At 39.6% G+C, this 25,285-nt stretch overlaps 1 protein-coding gene across 1 annotated transcript in view; it reads left to right on the forward strand.

Moving 5' to 3' along the window:
• Positions 1-25,285, forward strand: part of abca4b (ATP-binding cassette, sub-family A (ABC1), member 4b) — a 327,352-nt gene that overhangs the window by 131,056 nt on the left and 171,011 nt on the right. Inside the window, exons 11-14 of the mRNA XM_039735801.1 lie at positions 2,838-2,954; positions 10,178-10,375; positions 12,873-13,078; positions 17,545-17,721. Of these exons, the coding sequence (XP_039591735.1) occupies positions 2,838-2,954; positions 10,178-10,375; positions 12,873-13,078; positions 17,545-17,721 (698 nt within the window). The remainder of the gene's footprint in view (positions 1-2,837; positions 2,955-10,177; positions 10,376-12,872; positions 13,079-17,544; positions 17,722-25,285) is intronic.

Here is a 25,285-nt window from a genome sequence, read left to right on the forward strand (position 1 = left end):
AAAAGGGCACCATTTTAGCTGTTGAAGAGCCGCACACTCGAGTCATTGAGCCACACAGGTTGCCGAAGTCTAATAATACTGACTACCCGCTATAGACAATAAAGGGCAATGTTCGTCAATCCCTCCTAAGGCTCCAAATGGGTTTCTGTGTAATGTCATCTGGTGTCCACAAGAGGGCTGGAATGTCCAATGAACAAAGGCAAATAGCCAGCGTAATAGTAAACTGTGTGGCGTAAGTCCGTGCATCACAGCATCCACACCAAGGGTGGAATGTGTGATGACGAAAGGCAACAAAAAGCACAAAGAAAGAGAGATGAAAGGGCTAGGTGGAAAAAAATCTAACAAGACACACAAAGAATGCGGAATTTAGGGAAAATGTGGTGAACAGAGGTTTATAAATGCATGACGTGTTTGAAACAGAAAAACTCACCATTGTAGCATTAAGCCTGTTTCAATAAATGAATGTTTCGCTGTGCTAGTATTCTGATATTCTTTCGACTGAGGGGGAAATGGAGTCCCTATAGGAAATCCTCAGCAACACCAGGAGAACATACAAAGTGCACACGGAAGTCACCCTAGAGTCCAAATGCTGGAATGTTTTGGCTGGGTAAAGGGTCTTATTCAGAGTCTGTGCGTCAAAATTGAGACCACAGTGTGCAGAGTGCACAGTGCAGAGCGTTGGGACTAGAAAAACTAAAGGTACTATATAAAACTTAACACTGCCTCAGTTTGTGATCTGCAGCAAGTATCTCCATGTGCTCCTATTCTCATTTAATGTGGGTCTTAAAGTGAACGATTACATTTATGCTAAACTTTAGGATTGTTGTGTATTTGCCAGGAAAGATGTTATATAGAAGAAGTATGAAAGACTGCAAATTATATATGATGTGAACCTTGTTTATAGTGAACACAATCAAAGATGGTTTGTGCTATGGTGAAGGGAGAATCAGGGTGGCACACGTTTATAAATTACTGGATTTGAATTCTGTGCCCATTTGCTGTTTTTTGTGGAATTTCACGTTGTCAGTGTCTGAGAGTTTTTCTGAATTCTCTGGTCTTCCACCGATGACCTAAAGATATGCAAGCTGGTCAATTTTAAATCCACACAGTATGAGTGAGTATGGACATCTGTGTGAGTAGGCCTCATGGTGAACTGGTGCCCTATCCAAATAGGGTTTGGACCCACACAATTGTGAACTGGATTAATTAAGTTTAAGATCTAAGTGTTTTAATACATATTATGTACATAAAGCAGCAGTAGGAATTTTGGTTACACATTTTGTACAGTGGATTCAGAAAGCTGCGGTTTCCCTGCCTTTGTTCCCTGCCTTGCACCCTGTGTTGGCTGGGATTGGTTCCACGAGACCCCGTGACCCTGTAGTTAGGATATAGCGGGTTGGATAATGGATGGATGGATGGATTCAGAAAGTATTCACTTTTATTCTGTTTATTGGCTTAATTTTAAGTTAATCGATCTACACTCAGTAAACCATAATGACAATTTGAAAATGTGTTTTCAGAAAGATTTGCAAATGTATTAAAAAACAATATAAGTATTCAGACCCTTTGCTTTGTCATTCCAAATTGTGGTAAAGTGCATCCCGCTTGCTTTTATTACCCTTGAGATGTGTCTACAACTTGATGGGAGTCCATCACTTAGAGAGACACACACCTGTGTATGTAAGGTGCCACAATTCACACTGCATGTCAGCTCAAAAACCAAGGAACTCTTTGTAGACCTTCTTGATCAAATTGTGGAGTGGAGAGGCACAGATCAGGGCACCGGGATAAAACCATTTCTAAAGCTCTGAGTGCTCCCAGGAGTAGAGTGGTCTCAATAACTGTAAAATGGAAGAAGTTTGGAATCACCAGGACTCTTCCTAGGGTTAGCCAGATTAGTTAGTCCAGGGTTAGTCCAGACTGAGTAACCGGTCAAGATCGGCCTTTGTCAGGGAGGGAAGTAGGAACCCAATGGACTCTCTGAAAGAGCTTCAGGAGTCCTCTGCTGAGATGGGGGAACCTGTTGGAAGGATGACCATCTCAGAAGCACTTTATCAATCAGTCATTTATGGAAGAGTAGCTAAATGGAAGCCACTCTTGAGCAAAAGGCAAATAACTGCATTTAAATGACTCTGAGAACATGAGGAAAAAGAATTTCTGGTCTGATGGGATAAAAATTGAATTGCACTTCCTTATACCATCACTACAGTGAGGTATGGCGGTAGCAGCATCATGCTATGGAGAAACTTTTCAGTGGCAGGGATAGAGAGACAGGTCAGAATTAATGGAAGGATGAAAACACCAAAATACAGAGAGGTCCTTGAAGAAAACCTGCTCCAGAGAGCATGCAACCACAAACTGGAGCAGCAGTTCATCTTTCAGAGTGACAACAAACCAAAGAATGCAGCAAAACACCACTGGAGTGACTCTTGGGGCAAGTCTGTGAGGGTCCTAGAGTGGCCACACCACTTAAACCCCACAGAACATCTGAGGAGAGACTTGCAGATGGCAGGAAGAATAGGATAAGGTGGGCAGATCCTGGTGTGCAAAGCTTATAGAGACTTACCCAAGAAAACTCAAAACTGTGCTTTCAGCTGAAGTACTGAATTAAGGGTCTCAATAATTGCATGAAAAAGAGATTTCAGTTTTTGACTTTTAATACATTTGCAAACCATTCTGAAAACAAGTTTGACAAGTCACGTTGACATTATGGGATACTGAGTGTAGATTGATTGGAAAAAACTAAACCTACAGCAAAATAATGTACATAGACATTTTAAATTGTCTCTTGATAAACCATAAAAGACAGAAATAATCATCCATATTTTATTTTATAGGCAAACACCACATTTGAAGAGCTGGAAAGGCTGAGGAACCTGGGGAGAGCCTGGGAAGAAGTAGGACCTCAACTGTGGGCCTTCCTTCAAAGTAGCGTGCAAATGAACATGATCCGAGTGAGTTTCTCTGTCATGTAAAATGAATGCATCATCAATGGGGATTGCTGAGATTACTTTTTTGAATGTCTTCATTGAAAAATATTCTTATTACAGTCCAGAAAAATAACTTGGCAAAACAGTGGAGGTTCAATATTTGTTTAACGTGTGTTTTCTTATTGGTCTTCAGAAACCAAAAAAAATAAAAGAGGAAAGGAGAACAATTTAAAAAGGGTTCAGCTCTGTCACTGTGTGCTTACGTGCAGATCTTAAAACACTGATTTTGCTTCAGGAAGAACAATGTATTGAAAGGCCAGCATGGAAGAGTGGAGAGAAAAATCTGCATCAATGCAGGAAGGAAGTGGTTAGCAGGCAGAGCACGATGGGGATGGGGGTTGCTAAATTAACAGGAAAGTTTACAGACCTAAAGGAAGGCAGAAGATGTGAATTTTCTGTCCTTTTTTTCAGAGATTTTGTCGTTTTGTGTAAACTACCAATTCATTTTGTTGTCATTATACCTTATCACTCAACATCAGAAATGGAGTGGCAGTATGTCACATGATAAAACAGCATTGTGTGCCAAACACTCGTTACGTTACGTTGCAGAGGACCGTGAGCCTGACACAGAAGATCATTGGCCGGGGTCTCAGTGTGCGAGTCATAAATACTGAACTGTGTATTGTATTTTAAGAAACTTGTTACTATTTTGTGATAATGTTTGAGTAACAATTCCATTGTGCCAGTAGCTGTACTAGCTATGTACAGAAATAAACACCTTTAACTTCAACAAATATCAATAAATATGCAATAATGTAAAAATACCATATGTATCAACAATCAAAGTAATGAATCTATGGAATAGTTTACTTTGAATTAGTAGTGTAGGTGCTCACCAGTGGCTTCACTACATTAACGACAATTAAGGCATTGCCCCTCATCACCCAGCAGATGGCGCTGTTGTGAAAACTTCAATAAATAGTACACTTCCCTCAACTATTGAACTTTACATGTTAGAGTTAAGATATCTCTTAATACTGTACTCGGATTGTTTAACTATATGACAACATTTTAATAGATTGTTGCCTTGTATGATATTTTTACAGCTTTATTTGGCTGACAGATTATCATAATTGATACTGGTAGGCTAATACAGCATACAGGGTAGTCCAGATCTAATTATGCAGATGACTTTGATTTATGCGGGGATGATTCCAGTTCAGCGTGACGATGATTCTTAATGTCGTCAGTTCGCACACTTCTCGATGGTCCGGGATTTTTCAGGTAATTTTCTATGTAATAAACTTAATAAGTTATAGCATAATAAAAATTGCATAATTAGTTCTGGAACATCCTATACGCTGTGAGATGTCGTGTCTCTCCCTCACTCAGTCATGCGAGGTTTAATTGATGACGTCTCCTTCCTCGGCTGCCTTCCAACACAGTTTCTGTTTCGATTTTTCTATGGCTCCTTCCATATTCTAATGCTTTTTTTTCTGCTGTGTTCCCTGTCTGCACAGGTCCACTAAATGTCCCCAAATTCTTCAGCCAATTCAAGCCAGGATCCTTCCTGAGACTCATTAGTAGCAACGTACCCAGGCCAATGGATTTAAGCTCTGCTTTTTAAGTACTTCATCATCTCTTTCTCATTATCACTCATTCAACAACACACACACACACAACTTGTATTGCTTCTTAGGATGGCTCTGCTCCATCTGACAGCATCTCCTTCCCAGGTCTGCGTGGACCCACCAGAATTTTCATTGCAAAAATATGTAATGGAGTCATGGCCACAGGTTAGATAGGTGTACACAGGTTCATAATTCATTAGCTTCGAGATGAAAACTGCAGTTCTGATGGAGCCAAATAGATCGTGATGGTATTGTTGCTGGAATTTCTTCATCCTGTTAAGTTACTTCATTAGTATGAAAACATGCTATATAAGTAAAAGTTGTTGTTGTTGTTGTTGTTGGAGGAGAGCAAGCAGTTTGTGCCTGAGGTGTGACAAAAGGTATCAGGTATTTGTTGTAAATGTTCCATATGGAGGGCAACGCAAGTCATTTTAAACAGTTAAAAAATCATGAATCCATATCAATGATGAGACTTAATAGAGTTAGTGTAGATAAACATAATTACATTGCAAAAGAAGTAGGCAAGTCAAATCTTAAAGAGAAAAAAGGGTTACATCCACACTAACACATTTTCATTTGAAAACAATCTCCGTCCATGCTTCACATCGTCCCTGTCCATAGTGAGATTCCACAACAATGCATATGACGGTGTTCTTCACCTACACTTGGGCTGTACACATTGGTGGAAAAGTTCTTGAAGGGACAGTGCAGTGAAAAAATTTAGAGACCAACGTGCTTTATGTGCTTTGAAAACTAACAACACAGGCAGGAGTCTGAATGCGTGTTTACAGCAAAGAAAAAGAAATTCTTTAAGGAGCCGCAGTGAATTGTCTTTGTGTCCTGTTAATGTGCTGATTACAGCTGAAAGTAACTGTCTTTGGAACTGGTGACAGTCATCTTGTTAAAGTGACAATAATTAAAGTGTTTAGCTCTATGTTCAAGCGTGAGATGATTGGTTATAAGCAGTGCACACCAATCGGAGCAAATCTTGTACCAAACAATATTTGTAAAACTAACTAATAGAGAAAATAAGTGTGTGCATACATGTGTCAGTATCTTCACTTCACTGCATTGTGCTTTTGTGCCTCTCTCTGTCCTGTAATATTATGAGCTCAGCTGCATTCTACACCCACCCACTTCATTAGGCGCCTTGTTATTAATTTTGCTGCGGAATGTGCACCTCCTTACTGAACAGACTGAGTTTAAGTAATAAAACAGGCTGCTAAATGATTGTGTGAGGGACGGGTGGCATCTTTACCCGGCCGGGATGCCTCCTTAAAGAAAGGTCAGGGGGAGATGGTTTTGAAGAGCTCTGTCTCCCCCTAACTACTACTTGGCAGCCCCCCTGGGTTGCAATGGCACCTCAGATTCCCACAGGGCTGTAGCTGAACTGCAGTTTGTTGGCTAAGCCCTGTTGGGTTCCGTGGATACCAACAGGGAGAGCGACAGAAGCTGCAGAGTCCTGCTTTGGGCTTTCACCACATCTGAGAGTGATTCCAGACCTTGCTACCAGGCCACCAGGAGCAGCATAGAAGGAGCTGTCTAGGAGCCAGAGTGGGGAGGAGGATGAGGACAGTGAGGACGAGGATGACAAGGACAACTCTTGGAGTAAAGGCAGACTGAGATGGAGAGGAAGATAGTGCTTGGTGACTGAGCCGTTCTTAGTACTATGTTTTAGTGGTGGGAGACGCCTGGAGAGCATTCCCACAGGAAAATAAACCATGTGTGTTGCAGAGACTTGTGCCTTGTTTCTGTTGTGTTTGGAGTTTGGGGAGCTGTGCACCCCCCTGGTGGTCATAAGTGTTTATTATTTGATTTTCACAGAGCTCTGAATTGTTCACTACAACTGTAATGCTGCCAGCCACAGGATTTATCGGAAAACAGTATCTGCCAGTAAAATATTTGCATGTTGCTGCAATGTTTTCAATGCTGTGTGCAGCATTCAGTCTTTACAAATTGCAAATTAGATGCACACAGGTAAACAGTACAACAAGCCGTGATGTCACTTCTGGTTCCTGCACAGTGACAGCACTTCTGGCCAGCTCTGATCACATCACTTCCGGTGCTGCCTTAATGACATCACTTCTGGTCATTGCAGATGATGTCAGCTCCACCATGTCATTTCCTCCATGTCATTACTTTCCTCCATTTTGTATATTCAAATGCCTTCAACTGAATGTACGATGTCTTCTGTGATCTACAGTATTTTGATTCATTTGACTGCAGTTTTTTTCATCTTTATTCGTCGGACAATATACGGGGTCATTCCCCAACTCTTTTTGAGTTTTTTGCGAGTGATTATTTATCACAGTATGCTATTTTAAATGAAAACGCATTAGTGTAAGGGGCCTAATATTCTGCTAAAGAAGAGTGGAGATACTCTGCGGGTTAGAATCATAGGTGGAATCCAAAGGCAACTGTCATAAATTTGGGTTTTATTCTTTCTAGTATCCACTTTATTTTGTTCTTTTTGAGTATTGCTTTGTTTTCCGATAAAATTATTCATTTTTAATATCATTTTATTTCACTACCATTTTTGGGGTCTGGTCATGGATGCTGCCATTTTATACATCTTTGCTGATGAAGACTATGGGCTCTTATGGTTCTTGGGAGTACAGTGTACAACATCCCAGATTACAAAGGAGAGTTTGTGAGCTTAGTTATTCTAAATCTTGCATGTACTGTAAATGTTTTCAGAGAGGACTAAGCCGCTTTTCTTATTGTATCAATGGAATGGATTTCACTGGAAGTTAAACACCATCTGTTTCACAAATGTTTTGCTAAGTGAAGCACTGAGTTTTAACACAAAGTCAGTTTCACGTGAATCATTTTGCTCCCCACAAGCACCAAATTCACTGTCTTCTGAAGTTCTTTGCGTAGATGGGGACATCCTAAAGGACTTCTTTAGAATTATAGAATGAGTGACTATACATGCTCATTATTGCTGCACTAGATGGAATTCTGTTTGTGACATTTGTGACTGGTTTGCCATTTTTGTAGGCACATGTGCTGAGGGCTGAATGGGATGCCTGCTTATTCTGTGGGTGACTTGTCCCTGGCTTGTTAAAAGTTGCTGTCCCCAGTAACAACTGGCAACATCTTGAAACAGCAAACAACTTGGCAAAATGGCAGGGTGGTCTTCATTTCAACTTGTGACACAATTACATCAGCAAAGATCTTGAGCACTTCACTGTCGGGTGGCACAGCATGTTGAATGTTGTACTGCAGGGAGGTGTTACTTCATATTTTACAATGATCTGGTTTGGTTCATAATGCCAAGGTAGGCTCTGGCTCCTTGCAACCCACAACTGGTTTAAGAGGGTTCATTGAATAAATGCTTCAGAATGGGCAGAAGGATGGGACTCATGGTTCATAGTAAGTAATGCTGTTTATTTCCATTAGAACATTAGAACAAATTAGATGAGAACGGGCCATTCAGCCCAACAAAGCTTGCCAGTCCTATCCACTTATTTCTTCCAAGAAAAGTTCAAGTTGAGTTTTGAATGTCCCTAAAGTCTTACTGTCTACCACACTTCTTGGTAGCTTATTCCAAGTGTCTATCTTTCTTTGTGTAAAGAAAAACTTCCTAATTCAAAGACACAGGAAGACAGAGCCAACAAGAGAGTATAGATTTAATTTAGGATTAAATGAGGGTTGTTTAAAGCATTACATAAAACCATTGCTAGGATAGTCGGCTCAGTTAATGATTCTAGAAATTGGTGTTAAGTTCCAGTTGGAAAATTGTCTGAGCAGTCTTTTGATAAGTATGTGAAAGGTAAAGAGGATATAAATCAACATAATACTGAAGAATCTGCTTACCCTTTCACTTGATTTTGATATTTTTCCTCCATGCCCTTTGTGGACTCATTACAAGGCATGCCTTGTTCTGTAGCCTGGCTATTAATTAATCTGTCAATTCTTGTTTTACATGGCAGACAGTATAACAAACCAATTACTGTACAGGATGAAAGCATGCATGACAGAGATAGAATAGAGAGGAAAATACAGAGTCGGCAGGACAGCACGCCAAAGCAGAAAACAAAGAAAGATTAAATGAAAAGTCACACCTTAAAGAATGTCACTTTCAAAATGCAATAAAAAATAAGGTACAGATGGAACTGGTAAGACCTAAAGGAAGGTTACAGTTAGGGGAGTGATACGAGCCATGCAAGCCTTCATATTTACATGTCCGATTCAGGCTGATCCTTGTATTGTTCAGTTTTGTTTCATATTCTTTTCTGGAGTATTATCAAGTATAAGTAGTTTTAAACCATCTGAGAAAAACTGCTTTTGTTATCAGTTAAAAGTAAGTGGTTTATGAATAGTATGGTACTGCAGTGGTTAGCTTTGCTGCTTCCCAGATCCAGCACCTTGGATTTGAGTCCTGTGCCTAGTCTTTGTCTGTTTGGAACTTGCATGCTCTGTGTGTGTCTAGGATGAGTTTTCACGCTTATTCCAGGAGAAATTTGGCTTAAGTGAATTGGTAATTCCAAATTGGACTTGCATCAATCAACAACAATCTTTATATATAATACACTACCATGTCTGTTCATTTGTCTGTCCAGGATTTTAAATCACCTGTAGCTCACAAACCGTTTGACCTATTGACCTGAAATTTGATACACATATTCTACATGGTGTCTACTATCCGCTTTCAGGGTAATGATTGACCTCCAAGGTTATTCTTCTTTTTATTTTTATTTTATTTTATTGTAGAATCAACTCTCGGTAGCGGCAAGTAGGGAAGCCGTGTGGCGCATGCATATGGGCGCCATTCTCATCCCTACCACCTTCGCTGTCACATTCCCCGTACCTCTTCATATCTTAAATGATTCTTGAGGCAGATTGAAGACTTAAGTGCCAGCTTAATTGAAAAATTAAATTGCAACACAAACACTAACTTAATCAGTTTTAACGCGAAAAGATGCCGACAAAAGAAGAGAAGCGGGCCACGAGGATGGAGAAAAGAAGAACTGCTCAGGAAGCAACAAGTGCATCAACCTCTGAGCAAATAATTCTAAACGTACAGAGAAAGAGTATGAAAACTATGAATGCTCAAGTCAAGTGTATTCACTGCTCGATATCGTACAGAGTGCTGTTACTGGTAATAATAATTGTTGTTGTCTTTGTGAAGTCTATACTTGTTCTCATATTTCTATGGGAGTTCCTCACTAATTTTGGAAAAGATTGTTGATTATATTATTTGGCAATTCCAAATTGGCCCTAAATGAGTGTGGGTGTGTGCACGAGAGGGCCAGTGATGTACTAGCATCTTGTTTTTCACCTTGTGCCTGATAGGAAAGGTCCCAGCCTTCTGAAACCCTCAAATGAATACAAGTTTTCTTTCACATTTTTAATTATTTACTGGTTTGGGTTATGCCACGTGTGTGATGCTGCCAGGATAAGCTCCCACCTAACCCATACATAACCTGAATTGGGTTAAGCATACTTAAGAATGCAGAGAGATGTGTGAGGTTTGAAAGTGGATGGATGGATGGACAGACAAACTTAAACATCTTCATTTTCATAGACAAGTCATTCTGAGATGAATGCAGATCAAGTCATTTTATTCTAAAATAATTAATTCAAGACTGCCCATCACTTCCTCTTTTCCAGGACACCATTAGAAACCCAACCGTGGCAGACTTCATTGACAGACATCTTAAGGATACAAACTTTTCATCCAAAGATATTATTAATTTTCTCCACAATGGACCATCAAGCAGCCGACCTGACTACATGCCAAATTTTGACTGGCGAAATATATTTAATTTGACCGACCAGGCTATCCGTTGGTTCAATCAGTATGGTGAGGTAAGATGCTATTTGTTCATTGTTACATAATTTTGCAGACATTTTATGTAAAATAATAATTAAAAGTAAAAAAAAAAAGGTTGGTGGGTTGATGAGGTAGATAATGTTTTGTCATTGTTATAAAATTACATTATGTAGACCTTTTATACTAAATAAAATGATTTTATTTGTAATAAACGTGTATTAAATTGTTTAATAATAATATTCATAAACATTTTATTTAAATAATCCCTTCCTTCCATAGTTTATTAAAACTTGTTGTGGCCACCTAACAAACAAAGAACAAGAAAGGGAGCAACATTAAAAATCATTCCAAAAGGCCTCACCCAAGGCAGCCTAAGCCCAATAGATGCACATATAAACCCTTGGCAGGTACAGTTATTGGGTGCATTATATGCAGCATTCAGGATGCCATGTTTTGCTTGTTTGCTGTCACTAGTGTTGTGGATTTCTTTTCAATAAAAATTCTAAAGTTGCTCAACAAAGGGTTTGGTGTGTGTGTATAATATATATAAATTGTAATCAATATTTGGACTGAAGAGTAGCAAGTGAACCCTCTGTTCTACTTCAGCCTCTCTGACTAGACAAGGTGATTGCTAAGTTTATAAGGACATTGACAAGAAAGACAGCTAAAAGGTACTGAGTCATTCGTTAAACTGTGGAAGGTTACTAGAAAAGTATACATCTTATCTCATGATCAAAGTTATGCCATGTTTTAGGTGGGACTAAATGAGATCTTTGTTCGATAGATAGATAGATAGATAGATAGATAGATAGATAGATAGATAGATAGATAGATAGATAGATAGATAGATACATGCCGGAATTAAAAATAGAAATAAAAGATAGATAGATAGATCAGCCTTCAACATTGTTTTCCCTCAAAACTTGTATTTTAGTTTAAGGACCTTGGAATGCCTGCAAGATAGATAGGCACAAACCAGATGGTCAAAGTTGGGAAGATAGATGAGTACAAGTGCGCCACAGGGCTGCATGTTCAGATAGATAGATAGATAGATACACAGCCATTTTGGCCTCATCAATACCAATGATGAGATGGCCTATAGTGAGGAGGAGAGAACCTTGTAGATACTAATCTAAGATCTTACTAATGTGAAAATCAAACAGGTTTGACTATATCTTAAAAAGTCACAGACTAGTTGGTCTCAGTTATTAGGTATGTCACATTAGATGATCTTCTTCATGGGACTGCTTTGCCGACTGCTTCCAACTTGGGCTTAAGTAAAAACATGACTTTGGTTAAGTATGTGAATGAAATAGGGCTTTCCTTTACTACAAGTGTATTTAATGTGTAACCATTAGAAATCTGTTAAATGGAGAAAAATATGTAAGAGTTGTACAGGATAGGTATGAGGGAAGTGTGACAGTGGTGAAAGTCACAGACGTCTCTGTCACATTAGATGTAGGAGCTTTGCCGACTTGGGGATGCATTCAAGGTGGTGGTGGGATTACATAAGAGATCGGCTCTGAGCCCTTTCTTATTGGCAATGGTGATGGACAGGTTGACAGATGAGATTAGACAGGAGTCCCCATGGACTATGATGTTTCTGATGACATTGTGATCTGCAGCGAGAGTAGGGAGCAGGTTGAAGAGACTCTAGAGAGGTGGAAATATGTTCTGGAGAGGAGAGAAATGAAGTTCAGTAGGAACAAGACAGAATATTTGTGTGTGAATAAGAGGGAGGTCAGTGGAATGGTGAGGATGTGGGGAGTAGAGCTGGCGAAGGTGGATGAGATTAAATACTTGGGATCAACAGTATAGAGTAATGGGGATTGTGGAAGAGAGGTGAAAAAGAAAGTGCAGGCAGGGTGGAATGGGTGGAGAAGAGTGTCAGGAGTAATTTGTGACAGACGGTTATCAGCAAGAGTGAAAGGAAAGGTCTACAGGGCGGTAGTGAGACCAGCTGTGTTATATGGGTTGGAGACGGTGGCACTGACCAGAAAGCAGGAGACAGAGCTGGAGGTGGCAGAGTTAAAGATGCTAAGATTTGCATTGGGTGTGAGGAGGATGGACAGGATTAGAAATGAGGACATTAGAGGGTCAGCTCAGGTTAGACAGTTGGGAGACAAAGTCAGAGAGGTGAGATTGCGTTGGTTTGGACATGTGCAGAGGAGAGGTGCTGGGTATATTGGGAGAAGGATGTTAAAGACAGAGCTGCCAGGCAAGAGGAAGGCCTAAGAGGAGGCTTATGGATGTGGTGAGAGAGGACATGCAGGTGATGGGTGTAACAGAACAAGATGCAGAGGACAGAAAGATATGGAAGAAAATGATCTGCTGTGGTGACCACTAACGGGAGCAGCCGAAAAAAGAAGAAAAAGTCAAAACTGAATGAAAACATTTGCTATGTAAAGGAAAGCAAAATTGTGTGCTTTCGTTGATGATAACAGTCTACAGTTATTTATTTTCTTTCTACACATTAGCTGGCTTCATCACTCACATTCATAACCGCCTCCTCCTTCTTTTTGTCACCTCTAGTGTCTTAACCTCAACAAGTTTGAAGGCCTTCCTGATGAGGGACAGTTAATTCACCAAGCTCTCTACTTGCTGGAGGAAAATAAATTTTGGGCGGGAATTGTCTTTCTTGACATGTATCCTTGGACCAACAAATTGCCACCACATGTGAAATTTAAAATCCGCATGGACATTGATGCCGTGGAGAGAACGAATAAAATCAAAGACAGGTAGGTTGATATTGCCTTTACTCTATCAACCTGGATAAGCAGAGACACGGACAACAAGGATCTTTATTTTTTTCAATTTTAATGTTTTTAAATTTTACTAGGGTGTAATCAAGTGGATAACAATCTTGTCAATTCTTTCTTACTATACAGAGTATTATACTAAAATAAACAATGTGGCTCAAATCTCTATCTATTACTGAGCTCTTTCTGTTTGGGTTTTCTCTGAGTGCTTCACTTTTGTAACACATATTATCAGCACCTTTAAATTGGCTCCGTGTGAGCGTTCCTTGTGATGGACTGGTGTTTGATCCAGTGCTTGTGTTTGTGGTAAGCTGTGGCTCCGTTTGACGCCATAATGGACTATACTGGTACAGAAGGTTAATGAACTGGTAACCCTGTGCAATTTTAAATTTAACTTATTCCGTTAAGGCTTTATTTCCATGGGTAGCAAGTTGGCACAATATTCAGTGCTGCTGCCTCAAATATCCAAAGTTTTAATCCATCATCTAATTGCCTTCTGTGGGGAGGTCTCAACAGTTCATCGTGGATTCTCTCTGGGATCTCTGAATTTCCTCCTGAACCCCAGACATGTCTGCGTAATTGTAATTAGCAGTTCTAAATTGGCCTGACGTCCATGAGTGTGCTCCGCAGTGGACTCATGACCTTTCCAAGGTTGGCTCCTGCCTTCAGCTTGATGCTGCAGGGAAAGCTCCAGCCTTCAACAACCCAGAATTAGATGAAGCATATTTGGAAAAAATTATGCTACTTACCTTACTCTATTATATTGGTTATTACTGTGTCCACCATTTATTTTGTATAACCCTGCATTGTGTCTGCTATGTGCCTCTGTTACTTTAGTAAGTTAATGTTATTTCTTTTCATTAGAAAAAGAAGGAAAGAATGGTGGTGCAGCGGGTAATACTGCTGCCACGCAACTCTGTTGTTTTGGGTTTAAATATTGAACATGGTCACTGTCTATGTGGAGTTTGCCTGACCTCCCTGTATCTACATGGGGTTTTGTTCCCACATACCAAATGCATAGGGTCCATTGGTGTCTCTGTACTGGCCTTGTGTGAGTAAGTGTGGAGGTGCTCCATCCCTGCTAATGGAATGTGACTCCATCACCCAATGACACCAATAAGAGACTGAGAAAGTTTTGCTTACTAAATAAAAAGTGTGATTAAAAAAAATGCAATGTCCTGTACTCTATGTCTGAATTTGTGCACACTTTGGATGAAACCTTGTCTTCTTTATTTCACTTTTGTTAGACTCTATTCATCATCTATACAACTACAGAACATCTCATCCGAATCCCATCACAATCTGGGGTTTCTAGTTTAGCCTCCAAAGATCTGTTCTTAGTGTGATTGTTGACTAGTGCCGGCACCACCATTAAGGAGAATCAGGCATAGGGTACAGATCATGGGTGGTTGGGGGACCAGCCACACGGGTTAGCTACCAAACAGTAGGGTGCATAATAACCTAGCACCACCACTGTTGGTGACTCTACACCAGACCATTGTTAATCCTGATACCCCACCCAGGTCAGGTTCCTTACATTGCAACCATTGCTGCCTTGCTTGATTTTGGCTCTCCAATATTATGAGTATTAGAAGACAGTTCGCAAAAATGGATTGATTGGGTTGGATCAAATTCAATCATGAAATACATTCCCATAAATAGAATAATTGAAAGCAGAAAGCAAGCAAGTAAGACTTAAAGTTTATGTGCTTAAGTGACTTCCTATCTGGCAAAACTTGGCTGGTAGCAGGAGATGCATGAGGAGAGCATAGGACAGATGAAGTCTTTGCCAGAGGCTTCATAGCAATGCAGAGCTGGAAACCCACCGAAGAAGAGGGAGAGTTCATCTACGTGCTTGTAAGTGCACAAAACAGAAGTATGCTCTGTTCAAGCAAAGGTGATCCAAGTAGGGGATATCTTCTAAGCAAAAGAGTGAGAGAAATCTGAAATGTCAGATTGAGGGATTCCTTAGTGCTAACCAGTGGCAGTGATGGGGCAGCAAGAGAACCTATAAGGGTCTGACTTCCTGCTTTCAAGAATAGACAGCCTTGGCACAATGCTGTGCCACTATTCCATTATAGGACTGGAGTTAAGTATAAAGACTCTTGCTAAGGTCAGTCAAAAGGTCAGCAGGCAAGGTCAGGAAGGAATTAGTAACATTCTACTAAGTCCATGGGGCAGACAAAAACTTCATGGCTTGGTCATGCGGTGGGACCTTATATACACAGGTGTGTGCCTTTCATAGTTCAAAGTTTATTGTCATGTGCACAGTAAGGAAACAATTTTCCCTGTACAGTAAAATTCTTTCTTTGCTGATCACACCAAATGCCAATGGTTAACAAACCAATGTATAAAGATAAATATAAATAATAAGTTTTATATATATATATATATATATAAAACAGAATAGAAGTATAAAGTGTAATGTGCAGGTAGGTGTGTGATGAACAAGTCAAATACAGTTGTGTGAGGTAGATAGAATGAGATGGACCATGGTTATAAACTCCAGTCAGTTATTTAGGAGTCTAATGGCCTTGGGGAAGAAAGAGTTCTTTAGCCTGGAAGTCCTGCATTTCATACTTCTATACTTCCTGCCTGAGGGTAGAAGTGTGAACAGTTTGTGTTGGGGTTGGGTGGAGTCCCTGAGGATCGAGGCAGTTCTCCTGCGGACTCTGCAGTTGTAGATGCTCGGCAGAGAGGGCAGTGGAGTCCTGGTGATCTTCTCAGCAGTCTTTACCACTCTCTGCAGGCATTTGCTGCGGATAGCAGTAGTGTTGCCGTACCACACTGTGATGCAGCGGGTCAAGATGCTCTCAACAATGCAGCTGTAAAAGTTGCCGAGGATCTCAGTCGACATACCAAACTTCCACAGCCTCCTCAGAAAGTACAGCTGCTGCTGAGCCCTCTTGACCAGCTGTGTGGTGTTAAGTGTCCAAGTGAGGTCCTCATTGATGTAAACACTTAGGTATTTAATGCTGCTCACCCTCTCCACTTCAAGCCTTCGGATGAACAGTGGCTGGTAAAGTCTCATCTCCTTCCTCATGTCCATCTCCTTCGTCTTGTCTGTGTTGAGGGTGAGGTTGTTGTCCTCACACCATGACGCCAGACTGTCCACCTCCCTCCCTCCTGTAGACCGCCTCATCCCCACCAGTGATGCGTCCTATCACTGCAGTGTCGTCTGCAAACTTTAGGATGATGTTATCTTTGTGGGAGGTGACACATTCATGGGTGGACAGGGTATAGAGGATGGGGCTGAGGACGCATCCCTGTGCGGTGCCTGTGTTCTTTCTGAAAGATGTCTCATGAATTCAGTCTGCCACTCTAATTAAACTCTAGAAATATCTCAAAGAGAATTAGAGTGCCACAGCAAAAGGTCTGAATACTTACATGAATGTCAGATTTCAGTTTTTTGATTTCTAATCATTTTTTACTTCTTTTTTTTCTCTTCCTCATTACAAGTTATTGAGTGTAGCTTAATGGACAAAATTGCAAATTTACACATTTAAAATTGAAATGTACAACACAATAAAGTGTGCAGAAAGTGAATGGGTCTGAATACTTTGTAAATCCACTGCATTTTGGAATGTGAGAGAAAAACCATCGAGGAAAAAATCCAGACAGAAATTAAGGAGAAAATGTAAACTCCACAGAGACAGCAGTCAGGCTGGAATTCAAGCCAAGGACATTGGAGCTGTGAGGCAGCAGTGCCAACCGACCAACATATACAGAAATATATACAAAGCACAGAAAATATTTTAAATGAATAAACAATATAAACAGAAAACGTTTTAAATGAATAAACAGGGCAATTTTACTCTGGTGTGTGTGCAAAGAAAGTTAAGGTAAAAAGTGTCTTTTTTGGTGTTTTAGGGAACTGCAATTTCCAACTGCTGTTAAAACAAAGAAAACATGCCCGGCCTTATATTGTTAGGTGTTATCAAAAAAGCATACTGGGGTAGGGCAAGGCAAGGGGTCTAAAAAAAAATCAATGATAATATGGTTGGATTCTGCAAGTAAGAAAAGTCAGGTAGTGTAACTGATATGACAATGACGGAGTGTGACAGGCAATCAATTACCTCTTGACAAAATTTAATAGTTGACGAAGGAGAGTGACATTTTGTGCGAAAATATAAAAAAATCAATCTTTTTTCATTAAGGTTTGAATAATATACAGTGGGCAGTTAATCAGGTATGACATAAAAACAATAGTTTGGCTTACTTGAATTTCTGCATCTTAAATGGGGACCCCTGTTTAGATAATGCTTTGTTATTTTCCATTTAAAAGGATGTGGTGAAAGTATCAGCTAGTGTCACAAAAATAAAAGTATGGGACTCCAATGACATAAAGGATGTCAAGTCATGTCCTTTGCTCTGTTTGCTTGTAGCAGAGCAGACTGTCACATTTTTGCTGTTGTGGTGATTTTTTGCAACTTTTCCCTCTGTAGATATTGGGACCCTGGGCCACGAGCTGATCCCATGGATGACCTGCGCTACATTTGGGGAGGGTTTGCGTACCTGCAGGACATGATTGAGCATGGCATTATCAGGAGCCAGACTGATAAAGATGTGACCTTGGGAGTGTATGTGCAGCAAATGCCCTACCCTTGCTATGTGGATGACCTGTGAGTAAGCTGGACAAAAATGTTCTGTTGGATGTGCCTCTTGAAAATTGTTAAATCGAATATGCCTTATTTTCAAGAAGCAGCTTTACATTGACATCTGTTACTCTACAATAGACTCTCACATTTTCAACATAGGTACAGTACTTACTGTACCGTATTATTTGTAGCTGTGTTCATTTAAAGCAATTGCTATTGCCTAGTAATTTCAAAATATTCGAAAGATAACTTGTGTTATGATTGGTATTCATTGCTATTGTTCATTGCATGTGATTCTGAACCTATTTTGATCTTCTTGTTACACAAATGTGTTATTTTTTGGGTTTGCAAAATTCAACTGTTTTCTTGCTTGTCATTTTGAGATAGTTATTCCTTTTTTGCATCTTTTTCCTATGCCATTTTGGTTTTCTTGCCCCACCATTTTGAGAAGCAATTGCTATGATGTTGCTGCTCAGCTTCACCATGACAGGATAAAACATCAGCGCCATGCATTTCCTTGTCATTCGAGTTTGTGGAAAGATCAAAAGAAATCTGTGTGGTTATTATTTGTACTTAGTGTTTGTATTAAGAGGTTCTGACTTTTGATTATTGATTGGCATTTAGGATTTGATGTAATAATAATAATAATAATAATAATAATAATTCATCACATTTATATAGAGCTTTTTTCACTACTCGAAGCACTACCACACTTGAATACCTGGGATGCTAAACCACAAACTCTTTACTGCAACCACTGCGCTACCTGTGTGGATTCTTAAGATAGGACAGATAGGACAGATTCTTAGCAACAATCTTTAAATTATATTTTTCACGCTTCGGGTGCTGATCAGCTCCATTATTCGACGTTTGCTTCTTTTTCATATCAAGTTGCTTTGAGAGAATGCAGATTTTGTGAACTGGATCATTGCAAGCAAATCCAAAAAGTTGTTCCTGATGTTCTCTATAGTAGATGATAGGCTATGAGCCAGGATAAGTAGGCTTTAGACTTTTTAAGCCACTTTATGTTTAGTTTAATTTAATTTAGTGATTTAATGATTCCTGTTAAGTCCCTGGTCTCAATTCTGGTCTCAAATGGCCAGTTCCAGGTGAATTCTTTAGCAATGGTTCTCAACCTCTTTCACTCTTGTGTCCCAGTTTTATCTATTTTTGTTCATTTATGATCCCGTACAACTTTTAATGTAAACTAGGCAACATTTTCCCGTGAATGGCACATTTTATCAAATAACAATAAATACATATCCAACATTTAAATATAGTGCATATAATAGATGCAATATGCACAATATTCATCCCAAAATAACTCGACACATGGGTGTTTAATACTGAAGCAAATGTAGTGTCCATTTGTCATGTTAATGGGTGCCCTGAGCTTGTCTGATTTTTCACAAGATTATCAAAATCTGTGGTAAGTAAAGAGAGCGCAGAGAGGAAGATGTTTTAGTTTGCTTGAGGAAGACTTGTCTAGAATTTCATTGCACATTTTTGCACAAGCAAAGACAAGCTTTTCTGCAGTGTGCACTTTCTCATATTTGGAAATTCAATGTGCAACAACATGATGCCCGGAGTCTCTGTTTATTATAGAAACACGCTAGAATGATTTTTAACAAAGCCTAAAGATTTTCAATTTTTCATTTACAGTACTTTTGAAAGTCGCATGCTTTGTTTCCAAATGTATATCGGAAGGCTTCATGCTTCGTTTGGTAATACCACACTGCAGAAAACGCACAGCAGCCATTGTTTGCAATGGTTCACTAAATCTGCACCTCTGAAAATCTGGGTTGTATCCTCTTTTAACATACCGGCTTGGTTCCAGTTTTTGGGATGAACCTTGGAAGGCTGATGCAGAATTGGAAGAGTTCAAAGTAGATGGTGCTATGGACGTCTGAAGGACTCGTCCATGTTCGTTGGCTGTCTTAATGAAGCGTGCAGTGCATTACAGGTTGTCATCTGTTCATATTTGCACTTATGTCAGTCGTTTCAATTCCCCAGAATACATAAGCAACATGTTTCTTTGGGTGCAAACATGGAATCAGTAGCACCCTAAAACAATAAAGCAATGGTTGATTTATTATTTTATTTAAGGGAAGCTAAAAACCCATCTAGGACATCCAGTGACCCACAAGCTGAGAAACTGTTCTATTGCCTCCTTCCTGATGTGTCTTTAGAGACACTTGCACAGTATTAGAAGAGATTTCTCACTTTACGCCTAATGCACTGTAGAGCCATAAGATAATAAGAGGAGGCCATTTAATCAATATTATTTGTCAATTCTTATTCACCATACACTTCCAAATTAATACCATATATACTTGCGGATAAATCGGGACTTGATTTTACCATATAATTTCTGGTATTTTATAATGTCGATCATATAAGTCAATGCGGAAAACTCACGCTATTAGTCCAAGAGATTATGATATGCTAACAGCCACCTAGGAGAGTAACCACGGAGCACACTCGAAGCACTACCTTCAAGTGTAGTGTAGTGTAGTTTTTCTATGTATTGTGCTTATGTGACCACACGGTAATACCTGAAATATTCCAAAGCAACGTTTGCACTGATTTGTGTTTTTTGTGTCTGTCTTACACCTTTATCGATAAGAGCGCCCCTTTTCTACGATGGAGCATTTGATCAGAAGAAAATATGAAGCTGGTTTAAAAATAAATGTCGTTGAAGTAGCAATAGAAATTGGTAACTGTGCTGCTGCAACAAAATTTGATGCGTCTGACAAACTGATGTGAGATTGGAGGGGGCAAGAAGATGTAAAAAAAAAAAATGAGAGTGTCACATTTTTGAATGGGGGCAGCACAGTGGCGTATTGGGTAGCACTGCTGCCTCGCAGTTAGGAGACCCAGGTTTGCTTCCCGGGTCCTCCCTGCATGGAGTTTGCATGTTCTCCCAGTGTCTGTGTGGGTTTCCACCGGGTGCTCTGCTTTCCTCCCACAGTCCAAAGCCATGCAGGTTAGGTGCATTGGTGATCCTAAATTGTCCCTAGTGTGGGTGTGTGTGTGCGCGACCTGCGGTGGGCTGGGATTGGCTCCAGCAGACCCCCGTGACCCTGTAGTTAGGATATAGCAGGTTGGATAATGGATGGATGGATTTTTGAATGAGCATGTAAGTCAGGGTCTGATTTTATGATCGATTTTTTGGGTTTCAAGACACAACTTATACTGTACGTGAGTATATATGGTAACAGTTCTATATTTGAATGAACCAGGGGTGTTGTTAGATCATTATAACAATCTAGACAAGAACAGGTCATTCTGCTCAACAAATCTCCCGCTACTATCCACTTAATTCTTCCAAAATAACATTAAGTCAAGTTTTGAAAGTCCCTAAAGTCTTACTGTCTACCACACTACTTGGTAGCTTATTGCAAGGGTCTATGGTTCTCTATGTAAAGAAACACTTCCTAATGTTTGTGCGAAATTTACCCTGAGCAAGTTTTCAGCTGATTCCCCAACAGTTTTTTAACGTATGCCATTTATTTATTATTTTATGTGTAAAGCAGTACTTCCTCTCATCTCTGCAAAATGTACCCCTAACTGACTTCTATCGGTATGCTCATGTTCTTGTGAAAGAACTCACGTAAAGTAATGTAGGCCCCTTCCACAACTAGCACCCTTCATAAATTTAAACACTTCTGTCAAATCACATGTTCACCTTCATTTTTGCAAATTCAAGTCCTTCAATCATTTCCCAAAGCTTAAACTACACAGACTTTGAGTTAATAAAGTGGCTCATCTTGTCCATCCATCCATCCATTATCCAACCCGCTATATCCTAACTACAGGGTCACAGGGGTCTGCTGGAGCCAATCTCAACCAACACAGGGCACAAGGCAGGAAACAAACCCTGGGCAGGGTGCCAGCCCACCGCAGGGCTCATCGTGTGACGTTGTTTAGTGTTGATCCAGCTCTAATATGATAAGAAGACTTTAGCTGAACGCAGTATGGCAGATGTGACCTCACACTGCTTAAGGATAACCCCTCTCCATTTGAACTCCACAAGCTGTGTCAGGTAACCCATCATCCTATTATTAAGTTAAATCTACCAGGATGCCCAAACCTTTATTGTAAGAGGCACTTTCCTTCTGTGTCATAACTGCTGGCATGTTCACTTCAAATTTGTAAAACTTTTTATATATTTTCATTTAGCCTATTTTACCACACACCTGGCAAAATCTGTATTTTGGGTGGAAAAACTAAGGCACACATTAAACATTCAGTTCAACAACATACTCTATTTTAAAAAAAGGCAATATCATACTTTAAGAGCTTAAAACGACTTATTTGTTTCCATGCAAAATGCCTCCAAAACAAAATTTTTGAATTAGAACTGGGCATGGCTAGCTTCTTGCTGCCAGGTGGGTCACTCTTCCCTTTCCTTCTAAATTTGAACACTTCAGACAAATTACCTGTAAACCTCTATTTGTATAAATCCAAGTGCTTCAATGATTTCCCATAGCTTGAACTCCACAGCCTTTGAATTATTATTGTGGCTCGTCTTGTGACATTATCTAGTATTAGTCATTCTCTAATATTGCATATTTATTATGATGATTATAAATAAGTCTCGGAGTCTCCCAACCCAGAAAGTGGAAAAACAAGACAGACATAACAGTTGCAGCTTGTTCTGCTGCTTCCCCAATGGCCTTTTCTGTTTTCATAATAACTAGTTTTGGGATTACAGGACACATTTAGAGAGTCTGCTACCTGGAGATGGTCAGAGACTATACTGTTTAGGCAGAGGGCAGTGCTGGTCTTAGGATCCATTCCTGTCTTGGGCCCAGTCTTGCCTATTGCAGTTTCTGGTCCATCGTGACTCTGAACTGGGTTAGACAGATCGGATAAGGAATTGCAATACTAGTCATGGCTACAGTCCACCCCATTGTAAAAAATGTTAATGCAAGTAATATTTAACATCACTTACGAGTTAACAAATCCATCCATCCATCCATTATCCAACCCGCTATATCCTAACTACAGGGTCACGGGGGTCTGCTGGAGCCAATCCCAACCAACACAGGACACAAGGCAGGAAACAAACCCTGGGACGGGCGCCAGCCCACCACAAAGTTAACAAATCAATATTTATTTTAGATCATTCCTTTCATAGTTCTCACTAAGGCACACACACAAGAAATTTAACCCATGAATATTATAGGCATTTTTTTTTTATATATATTTAGCACCCTTCATGTGGCTGGTTCTACGATCTGGATGACTTGTGTAAACACCCTGCAACCCTCTTCACAAAGGGGTCTTCACATATGCAAGAGAAAAAAATGCTTAATGATAAGAAAAGTCCAAATTTTAACTAACAGTACGGTTACTCACAGCAATCCTGTATCTGGCACACACCATAATCCACTTCGATTTCTCTTGATTATAAATGTCTGTCCAATCAGACCTAAATATAAAGCTTTTAAGAAAAGAAAAAAGAGACCTGATTGTTTGATAGTGTAATAGGCCACTTGTATGAGATTTGATGTGTTACCATGCCACTATAAAGATATAGTCCATGTGGAAAGTCTTTCCAAATGAAAACTCAGTGAACAGAATGAGGTGCAGTGAACACAAAATTTTAAAAAGAGAGAAGCAAAAGACGCTGTTGAAAGATATGAATAAGCCTGTTGAACAAGACTTAAAAACTACAGTTGAGACTAACGAGAATGTCCTTACAGATAGTCAGGAGAGGGCTGATGTCATCACTTCTAGCAGGTTTAGTATAAAAAAGCAGTCCAATTCTGTATGTGAACAACAAAACCGTAGACAAAGAGGCCACTGCAGGAGATTAGAAGAACTGGAAAGTACCAAACCCAAACAAAGGAATCCGCCTTTCTGGTCTTTTAGTTCATTTGGTGTAACTATATGACTCCAAAATGCTTAGCTACATATGATCTTCTTGACACAAAGTGGCATAAGCCTTTTAAAAATGTTTCATTGATGTTCATTAACTGCACTCTCTGAAGAAAGATGACTTCCTAGAGACGTGATGTTGCACTCAGGAATTTGAGTGTTACATTCATTGAAATAGGGTGTCACAGTGGCATAGTGCTAGTGCTGCTGCCTCATAGTAAGGAGACCAGGGTTTGTATCCTGGGTCATCCCTGGTTTTCTGGTATCCTCCTACAGTCCAAAGACATTCAGTGTTAGGTGGATTGGCGACATTAGAATTGATCGTTTAGTGTGTGAGTGTGAGTGTGTGTTCACCCTGTGATGGACTGACACCTTATCTTGGGTTTATTCCTGCCATGCACCCTGTGCTAGCTGGAAAAGGCTCCAGCACCCCCCCCCCAAACCCCCATTTGGGACTAAACAGATTGGAAAATGACTATCATTCATTGAAATACAATAATGAACATTACTATGATAATAATAATCTCTCTATTATATAAAAAAGCATGTGACAAGACTTTTTGGAAGATTTTTTTCCAGTCCCACGAGATGAGACTTTGGCCATGAGAATTTTTTCAAGTCCAGCCCTCCTCTCGACCATTTTCAACAAAACACACGGTAATCTCACCTCTCATTCATGTGAATGCTTCTGACAGACACAGTTTCTGCTCTCTCAGCCCTTAGAAATTTTAACGTTTTCCTCAGTTTAGGTTCCCAATTAAAGATGACGTATTATGTCCAAATCTTATTAAAGAATTTCATCATGAAGGGTTATCAACATAAAAAATGAGTACTCGGGCAATCCTAGCACTGAGAAACGATGAAGTAAAACAAAAATAACAATCGGTTACAAGACAAATTGGTTAAGTGTGTATCAATAGACTATGCTGAAACAGTTGTTGGTGATCGTGCGGAAGATGAAAACATCAACTTACAATACCCCGAAGAATGTCTTCCACTGCACTAATTACTGTAGAAAGAAGGATGTATCCAAGAAAGATAATGTAGTACATCTTCAGGGGATAACATTACACAACAAAGGAGATCTCGATATGCCATTTGTATTAAAACGTTAACAGTTTCCAGTTAGAATAGCTTTTGCAAAGACAATTAACAAATCTCCGAGCCAAACATTCAAAAAAGTTATTTTATTTAATAGAGGGAAAGAAACGAAATTCAATCACGGGCAGTTATACATTGCGTTGTCACAATGAAAGTCCAAACACAGAATCAAAATTCAATGCGATTTTATTAAAAAAAATTGTAAAAGTAAAAGTGTAAATTTAAAAAAGTATTTGCATTTTAATTTCAAAGCCAAACAGAACAAAATCGTATTATGCAACGAATAACTCTAAAGCAACATGAAACATAATTTATTTTCAAATCATTATGTTTTACTCTTTTTTAATATGGTTAATTACTCGTTGTAATGGAAAATAGTTCTATTATGCACATGTGACAATTTCCATGAAAGTAAAAATCTGTTTAAATTGTACAACTGCATCCCCAAGCGCGAGCGACAGGACCGCAAAGAGGCTAGCGTGTAGCGCAGACACTGGGGTTGGCAAGCGAAGCGAGCAGGGGGCAAAGCCCCCTAGTACAATGATAATGAAAATATAATGACGAACAGAACAGGACAGTGAAGCTGATGCGGTGTAACATT

The sequence above is a fragment of the Polypterus senegalus genome, chromosome 14 (assembly GCF_016835505.1).
Source record: "Polypterus senegalus isolate Bchr_013 chromosome 14, ASM1683550v1, whole genome shotgun sequence".
Classification (NCBI taxonomy): Eukaryota; Metazoa; Chordata; class Cladistia; order Polypteriformes; family Polypteridae; genus Polypterus; species Polypterus senegalus.